Below are 9,224 nucleotides of genomic sequence, written 5' to 3'. Positions count from 1 at the left end.
TAAATGTAAGGCCAGAAACTATCAAAGTCTTAGAGGAAATCATAGGCAGAACACTCTAGGACATAAATCCCAGCAAGATCCTTTTGGACCCACCTCCTAGAGAAATGGAAATAAAAACAAGGATAAACAAATGGGACCTAATGAAACTTCAAAGCTTTTGCACAGCAAAGGACACCATAAACAAGACCAAAAGACAACCCTCAGAATGGGAGAAAATATTTGCAAATGAAGCAACTGACAAAGGATTAATCTCCAAAATTTAAAAACAGCTCATGCAGCTCAATAGCCAAAAAAACAAACAACCCAATCCAAAAATGGGCAGAAGACTTAAATAGGCATTTCTCCAAGGAAGATATACAGACTGCCAACAAACACATGAAAGAATGCTCAACATCATTAATCATTAGAGAAATGCAAATCAAAACTACAATGAGATATCATCTCACACCAGTCAGAATGGCCATCATCAAGAAATCTAGAAACAATAAATGCTGGAAAGGGTGTGGAGAAAAGGGAACACTCTTGCACTGCTGGTGGGAATGTGAATTGGTACAGCCACTATGGAGAACAGTATGGAGGTTCCTTAAAAGACTAAACATAGAACTACCATATGACCCAGCAATCCCACTACTAGGCATATACCCTGAGAAAACCATACTTCAAAAAGAGGCATGTACCAAAATGTTCATTGCAGCTCTATTCACAATAGCCCGGAGATGGAAACAACCTAAGTGTCCATCATCGGATGAATGGATAAAGAAGATGTGGCACATATATACAATGGAATATTACTCAGCCATAAAAAAACGAAACTGAGCTATTTGTAATGAGGTGGATAGACCTAGAGTCTGTCATACAGAGTGAAGTAAGTCAGAAAGAGAACGACAAATACCGTATGCTAACACATATATATGGAATTAAAAAAAAATGTCATGAAGAACCTAGGGGTAAAACAGGAATAAAGTCACAGACCTACTTGAGAATGGACTTGAGGATATGGGGAGGGGGAAGGGTAAGCTGTGACAAAGCGAAAGAGAGTCATGGACATATATACACTACGGAACGTAAGGTAGATAGATAGTGGGAAGCAGCCGCAGAGCACAGGGAGATCAGCTCGGTGTTTTGTGACCGCCTGGAGGGGTGGGATGGGGAGGGTGGGAGGGAGGGAGATGCATGAGGGAAGGGATGTGGGAACAGATGTATATGTATGACTGATTCACTTTGTTATAAAGCAGAAAGTAATAAAAAAATAAAAATTAAATAAAAATTAAAACAATAAACACTTGGGAAGAAAAAAAAACTTTGACTCAAGACAAGCTGGACATGGAGGAGTGAGAGAGGGCAAGGGGTAGAGGGAAAGACATGTTTCTGGGTGGGAGCTGGTGTACCATCCCCTGGGCACAGCTTCTGCGCAGAGGCCTGATAAGGAGCCCTCACCTCCACCCAACCCCCTTCAACCAGAGAACTTCCAACAGCTGCTCCTCAATAATTGAAGAGCAGGAAAGCTGGTGACTAGAGGGAGGCTGGGGTAGGGGAGGAGGAAGGACCACAGTCCACCGTTAGTGCGTCACTTAAAGGCTGGTGAAATTAATGGGGCAAATGACCCCAGTCACAGAATTTGGCAAGTCCACGGCTTTCCTGGGTTTCACCCACCGGCTCTGTTTCCTCGGCTACCTGGAAAGGAGGGAGAGCACTTGCGAAGAAGCCTCTGGAATGTCAGCTTCTGGGAATCTTGCTGAGGACGGGGCGGGGAGGGAGCGCTTACCGGGAAACACTGGATTACCCTAGCCGCCTTGGGGTGTCTGCGACCGGGGCTGCGGTTTCTGCGGACCTGAGCGGCAGGTGGCATCGGAGAGTCAGACCTGCTTGCGGGCACCAAGACGACACTCGGTCGGGAGACAGGGACAGGCCGCAGAAACGTGAGGAAGTGCCACTCGCAGCCCAGAGGAGAGGAAAGGAAAGCCCGAAGCATGCACCCAGCCCTGGCCCCCGCGCCACGGGCTGCGTCCCAGGAGCCGTCGCCACCTCTGAGCAGCCCAGATGGGAAGGGGGTGGGGCGGAGTACGGTTCCCGCGGCGAACTGCTCGCCGAGGGCCCCGGGGCCTCTGCGGGAGCGCCGAGCCGCGCGCCTCTCCGAGCCCTGCGTGGGGCCCTCGGGCGGGAATGCGCGGAGCCGGGACGCGATGGCGGGTAGGGGACTGGGTCGCGCGCGGGAGAGGGCGGCAGGAGGGAGCTGGAAGAGAGTTACCGCGTGAGAGAGCGGTTAAGAGCCCGCGGTCTCTTTGGAGATGCCCTGGCCAATGGCAGAAGCGGAAGCTGTTTATATGGGCGGGGCGTCGCCACGGCAGCAGGAGACGCCTTGTGAGCGGCTACTGAGTGCTGGTCCCTGGCCGCTGGCTTTCAGAGAGGCGCCGGCGGGCGTGAGTGGCGACGAGGATTGCTGGCTGGGCCCTCGAGCTGGGAGCAGAGAGCCGCGGTGAGGGTGGGCGGTGGGAGGAATTTCTTTGAGAACCTTCCTTTGGCCCGGGCTGCGCTCTGAGCCAGGAAAGGGACGGGGAGGGCTGCAGGCCGTGGGAAGGGAGGGCGTCAGTACCAGCCGCTCTCCCATCCGACCCCGACGGAAGTGGTGGGCCCGGGGACTGACATCAGAGGCGTCTGGGGGACACTCACTTCCCGCCCCCTTATAACTCTCTGTATTGTTTCCTTCCTTCCCCTTGATCCCCATCCTAATATCCCTTTTCAAAGATCAGACGACCTCCCCCGCCCCCCGACCCGTCGTACTGCCCTCCTGGACTCTCTCGCCCCATTTCCATTGGTTGTGGACGGAGAGAGGGGGGTTAATTCCCCGCTTTGAGGGAGAAAGGGGTGGCCTCGCATGCCCCTACACTATTCCCTCGTTTGGCTAATTAAGTCTCCTCTAAAAGATCCAAGAGGAAAAGAGCGAGGCGAACTCCCTGTGGGTCGGACCCCCGGGCACAACTTCTGTTTCCCAGACCTCGGCAGTAAATGATCCTCCCCAGCTGCAGGAAGGATTTTAGTAAGAGCCTCCCCCCTCGCCCACACTCTCCCCTCGGGGGTGGGGAAAGAGGGCTCAGTTCCCGCTCTGGTTCCCGCAGGCACCACATTCCCTTTGGAGGAGGCTACCCCCGGATCGCGGGATGGAAGCCCGCTTCCGGGAGGCTGCGTAACTGAAGCCGCGGGAGTCAGCGGGCCGGAGAGCTCGGCGGCCACCCTCGGCTCGGCTCGTGGATGTTGACAGCCCCCTCGGAGAGTGCCCGCAGATATGGCGGAGAGCTGGCTACGCGTCTCGGGAGCAGGGGCAGCGGAGGAGGCCGGACCGGAAGGCGGCCTGGAGGAGTCCAACGCCCTGAATGACAGCCTGACCAGCCTGCAGTGGCTGCAGGAATTCTCCATTCTCAACGCCAAGGTCCCCGCCCTGCCTTCAGGGGACACCGACCCTCACAGCTACCACGAGCTGTCAGGCTCGGCCGAGCCGGGGTCTCCCCTGGCGGCGGACCCCGCCTGCCTGGGGCAGCCGCACACACCCGGCAAGCCCACGTCCTTGTGCACGCCGCGGAGCGCCCCCTCGGGGCTGCAGGCCTCGCCTCCCGACGACGTGGACTACGCCACCAACCCGCACGTGAAGCCGCCCTACTCGTATACCACGCTCATCTGCATGGCCATGCAGGCCAGCAAGGCCACCAAGATCACCCTGTCGGCCATCTACAAGTGGATCACGGACAACTTCTCTTACTTCCGCCACGCTGATCCCACCTGGCAGGTAGGGAGGCACTCCCTCCCTCCTGCCCATGCCCGCGCGGACTGGACTCACATCCCAGATCCGCAGGCCAAGTAGGCGCGGTACGGCCAGGGCCCCGAGAGAGGAAGGCCTTCCAGGAAGGATCTCAAGGGAGCCCAGTGCTTGGACTGCTGCCCCTTTGACTTCAGAGACGGAGGAGGGAGGATGTTCAGAGGGCTGCAGGGGTGCCGACATAGAGGTTCAAGTGGAAAGAACTTGTCCCTCATCCGGCAGGCTCAGCCCAAAGACCAGGGCTGAACTATGCGTGGACACAGCCCCCCAGGGTAGGTTGATGGACTGAGGGACACATTTGTGTCCCAAGTCCTGGAATTCCTACACACTACCCTCCTCAAGGTCAGTTTGTCAGGGCCTGACTGGAGGCAGAGCATGGTTGCTGCCCGGCTCTGCATCCCGCCTGCTTTCAGTTGGCTGGAGGGGCTCTGGGAGGGGAGAGGGGTGTGCTGCAGGGTGTGGTGGCCATCTGTGTCCCAGTGGAAGGGCTACGGGGCCTTCCGAAAGCTGCTGTGCCAGCCCCCACCCCAAGGCCTCCCTAGTTTCCTGCCTACACTCCTCCCCCTCTTCTCATCAACCTCCCTGCAGGGACAATTATCTCAGCCACGTGCTTTCCACAGGGGCTCTTTCCTCCCACACTGGCTTCATGTTCCAAGTCTCCGGAACCTGGCACAGAGCAGCCAAGGGGCCCAGACCACCATGTAAACCTCCCAGTCTTGCCAGGGCGCACTACTCACCTGCCGGCCCCACCCACCAGGCCCCAGAACCCTGTGCCCCAGCGTGGTTTAGACTGTGCACCCAGGCGTGAACAAGGCAGGATGGAGATTCAGGCTGGGCACACACTGCCCTCAGCCTCTTCGACCATCAGGATCAGGGGCTACTTGGGGACAGAGACCCTGAGGATGCACAGATCCTTCCCTGTGGCACAGGTCACAGGATCAGAGTTCCTGTGATCACAGCTATTCCATGTTTGCTTGGGCCCTGACCCTGGGGCAGGTACCATTTGTAACCTTGGTGAGAAAGCAGACACCCTCCACCACCCCCCACCCTACCCCAAGCCTGAGAGCCCCCAGGAATGAGCGCTATGCTCTTGGCTGGGTAATAATCAACTGAGGCCTCAGAGCCTGGGGTGGGAGGAGGGGGACATGGTGGGTGAGGGCCCAGGCCAGCAGCCGGCTCTAGAAACAAGGAAAGTCATCAGATCCTCCCACACTTCATCCCCCACCACACACACACACCCTCACACCCACTCACTCATTTCACAAACAGAGAAGGCCAGCCAGGCCCAGGCAGAGGGAGATGGCCGTCCAGGACCTTGGGGAGCCAAGGCCTTTGACCAGAGGCCGCAAGCAGCGGGGTAAGGGAGGGAGGGCGGGACAGGCCGGCACTGAGAACCACCCTGCGGCTCAGGGCTCGGATGACTGAGCAGGCAGATGTCCTGGCAAATGGGAACAAAAGCCCCCGACAGCACTCCCAGCTCCTGGTGCCCCGTGGCGGGTGTCCCAGAGCCTCCCGCTCGGAGCAGCGCTTCTGTCACCCCTGCCCCCATCGGAGAGAAGGTGGTGGTGGGACTGGCAGTGGCGCTAGGAGCCCCCCATCACTGACCCCACCCACTCTCCCAGCTGTCTTCCTTCTCTCCTATCTCCCTGTGTCCAGAACTCCATCCGCCACAACCTGTCCCTGAAGAAGGGCTTCATCAAGGTGCCTCGGGAGAAGGACGAGCCAGGCAAGGGGGGCTTCTGGCGCATCGACCCCCAGTACGCCGAGCGGCTGCTGAGTGGGGCCTTGAAGAAGCGGCAGCTGCCCCCAGTCCACATCCACCCGGCCTTTGCCCGCCAGGCCGCGCCAGAGCCCAGCGCCGCCCCATGGGCCGGGCCACTGACCGTGAGCGCCGAGGCCCAGCAGCTGCTGCGGGAGTTCGAGGAGGCCACTGGGGAGGCGGGCTGGGGTGCAGGCGAGGGCAGGCTGGGGCGTAAGCGTCAACAGCCGCTGCCCAAGCAGGAGGCCAAGGTCCCGCGGCCCTCCAGCCCCCTGCTGCTGACCCAGGAGGAGCAGGCTGAGCTGGAACCCCTCAAGGGCAACTTTGACTGGGAGGCCATCTTGGACGCTGGCACGCTGGACGGGGAGCTGGGCACGCTGGAGACCTCGGAGCTGATCCCGCCGCTGTGCCCTGCCTCACACGGGGACGTGGACCTCACCATCCATGGCCACCACATCGACTGCCCTGTTACCTTGGGGCCTCCAGTGGAGCAGGCTACCGAAAGCCTGGACTTTGATGAGACCTTCCTGGCCCCATCCTTCCTGGAGCACCCCTGGGACGAGAGCACCCGTAGCTCCCTGCCCCCCGAGCCCCTCTTTGAGGCCGGGGATGCCACACTGGCCTCTGACCTGCATGACTGGGCCAGCCTGGACGCCTTCTTGTAAGAAGCCAGGCCCTGCCCCACCTCTAGACAGCACCGAAGTCTGGGCCCAGACTGTCCCCCTCCCCGCCAGTGCAGGCTCATGGACACCCTACCACCCAGGCAGGGGCTGGGCCCGGTCAACCCACCAGGCCACACGGCCCCCAGCCCAGGCCATCCTCAGATTCTAGTCCAGCAGGCTGAGAATTGGGGCCCAGGACCAAAATTGCTGCCTCCGCTCCCCAGCCCCCCATACACACAGTGTTTCATTGATCCATTTCTTCCCTGCCCCAGAGACACGCTAAGGGCCGTGCACTATGAGAGCTGCAGCTTGGAGGGGCCCTGGCCAAGCTGGAAACATCAGTACAGGGCCCGCCCCAGAACACCTTAGCTTCGAAGCTTCTCTCTCTCCTGCTCTCCTCCCCAGGTCTCTATCCAGAGCAAGTTCCCAGGTACAACAAATGCTGATTAGGTGACTGCAAATTAACACCCAAGAGGCCTCTCCCGGCAGTCTGTGAGGAGGAGCAAGGCGGAGGGGGGAAGAGAGAGGAGACAGAAAGGAGGCCGGGGTGCTGGGTGGAGCCAGGAGATTTTCTAAGGCCTTTGGGATCTTCTGGCTTCATCCCTAGAGGTGGGGCAGAGGGTATGTGTCCCTAATCTTTGAGCCCAACTTGAGGCTGAGAGCAGCGGGGAGATGGGGATCTGGGGGTTAGGGGCTGGGGCAGCCAAGCTGCAGAGGGAAAGGGGGCAGACAGACTAATGTAGTGAGTGTAGCTATAGCTGAGGCTTAACTGGGAGGGACGCAGTGCTTGCTAGAACCACTGGGACCAGGAATGGGGGGATGGCCCCGTGCCCTTGCTTGCACTCCTGCAGGGGAGTGTCTTGCTCCACCATAAATGCCCTGGGCTGCATCCCACATCCACTCTCCTAACCCATCGGGCATTTTAACCTTTTTCATAGAAAGTTATTTACAATAAAAACATTTTTAAAAATAAAGTTTTAAAATGTCTCAAAATGGACCTGCTTGCAACTTTCTCTGGGGAAAAGCATGGGCCAGTTTTGGGGAGGCCACGGCCCAAGGGGGAATGGCTGGGAGCAAGATGGCGGGCACCAAAGGCCTGCAGAGTGTCCCCTGATGCACTCCTCATGATCTCTGGGTGCCAAGAGAGAAAGGAGCTGAGAGGCGGCCCTTGGGGGTCCCCTGCAGCCAGGGCCTCGGCACCTCTATATGTGCAATGGGGAGACTGTACCCACAGCCCCGAGGAGCAGGCGGCAAAGGAGGCACAGCCCCCTCCCTAGCCCTGGGGACTCACTCACAAAGGCCGTTCTGGCCCAGGGCTCGGCTCACGTTCCCCACCTCGCCCAAGTTGAGGGCCTGCCCAGACTCACCTGCGGTCCTCGCCTGGGCCTGTCTCCAGCTCCTCCCTCCCTTGGTCCCTTCCTGAAGGGACAGGGTGTGACGTCAGAGGGCCCCAGCCCCTGGGGCCCCACTTGCCACCCTGGGGTTCATTCACCCCACCCAGGGCCTTCCCTCCAATGCAGGTTGGGGCTGAGGGAGGCCATCAGGGCAGACGGAAGACGGGGTGCCTAGACCCTACAGCTCCAGCCTGTGAGGAATCAACGTACTAGAGTTCTGATGGGGAAACTGAGGCACAGCAAATATGTGACACTCAGCAGGCACCTTTCAACCCCCTCACCCCAGCTTTGCCTGGAACCCATCTCTCCCCCGAGCCCGCACCTGGCCCCGCCAGCACACCCTTGTGGTGCACAGCCCCTTCCCCCAGCACTCACGTGCACGTGCGCACAGACACACACACACACAACCACACACACACACAAATGGGCACTGTCCTACACAATCCTGCCCAGCCTCCACGGGCCCCTTTCTCCTGAAGCCCCTTTCTTTCCTTGCACTCGAGGCTGGCTCCAGGACAACCTGGCATTCCCCCGCCAACTTGCTGCTTTCCCTTGCTAATTATTCCAAATATTTCAGAAGGGAGCACACACTGCAGGGCCAGCCGGGTTGGGGCCTTACAGAGCTCAGGAGGCAGCCCATCCCCTTCCCACCACTTGCTGAGGAGGCTGCCCCAACCTCCCTCTGAGACTCCCTTCACCCCCTAAGCAACGACTCCCTCCCTCTCCCCACCACCCTCCGGCCTTCCTGCCCACGCTCCCCAGCACTGGGGGAACATGGGGGCTCCAGCCTCTCCACTGGTCCCCAGGCTCAGCCTCCAGCCCCCGCCAAAAGGGGTACACCCTGGATTGACAGGTGGGGCCGGTCACTGTCTCCCCTCCTCACCCTCTGCCTGGGCCCATGCTGGGGGAAGAGGGGCAAGGTCAGGGGCTGGCAGAACTGCCTGCCAGGTAAGGAGAGGCTGAAGAAGCTTCTGGCTGCCAGGAAGAATCCCCAGGAGCTCCTGAAAATCCCTATGCTTGGGACTAGCGTCTCTGGGGCTGGGACCCAAACACTGGCACTTTTAAGGGTCCATGGATGCTGCCAACGAGCAGCCAAAGCTAAGAGGGGGTTCCGAAGTGGCCAGAACACAGGGCTTCACACACCCTTTCAGCAGGCAGCGTTTGGGGGTTGGCGGTGGAGGGGGCGGGAAGCGTGAGTGGATCCTGTCCCTCCTATTCATCCCTGCCCTGGTCCTTGGCTGGGTGGCTTTTTCAAAAAACGTTCAGTGACTCCGTATTTATTTAGAGATTCAATGAAATCCCAGTCAATATATACTTTGCGCCCTTAACAGTAAGTTGCAGACAGGCTGCCCCATTAGCACTAGATACTTTAGTGTGTGTTTCCTTAGAACAAGGACACGCCTCCTTAATCCCAGTACCACCATCACAATCAGGAAATGAACACTGACCTGGTAATCCCATGTAACCGCAGACCCCCTTCACGTCTTGCAGATCACCCCAGTAATGCTCCTCTCCATTCCAGCCTCCCAATCCAGGACCCCATGTTGCACTGAGCTGTCCTTTCTCTTTTGCCCTGTGTGGCTTTGAGCCCATGACTC

At 58.7% G+C, this 9,224-nt stretch overlaps 1 protein-coding gene across 1 annotated transcript; it reads left to right on the top strand.

Moving 5' to 3' along the window:
• Nucleotides 1–3,283: 3,283 nt before the first annotated feature.
• LOC308610151 (forkhead box protein J1-like) lies at nucleotides 3,284–6,235 on the top strand (the record flags this gene model as incomplete). Its single annotated transcript, XM_081259402.1, has 2 exons — nucleotides 3,284–3,781; nucleotides 5,468–6,235. The coding sequence occupies 2 exons, from the start codon at nucleotides 3,284–3,286 to the stop codon at nucleotides 6,233–6,235; spliced, it is 1,266 nt and encodes a 421-aa protein (XP_081115528.1).
• Between the last annotated feature and the right edge of the window lie 2,989 nt (nucleotides 6,236–9,224).

The sequence above is a fragment of the Mesoplodon bidens genome (assembly GCF_964165515.1).
Source record: "Mesoplodon bidens genome assembly, contig: HAP1_SCAFFOLD_84, whole genome shotgun sequence".
Classification (NCBI taxonomy): domain Eukaryota; kingdom Metazoa; phylum Chordata; class Mammalia; order Artiodactyla; family Ziphiidae; genus Mesoplodon; species Mesoplodon bidens.
The sequence above is the reverse complement of the archived record's forward strand: the minus strand, read 5'-3'. Positions and strand labels throughout refer to the sequence as shown.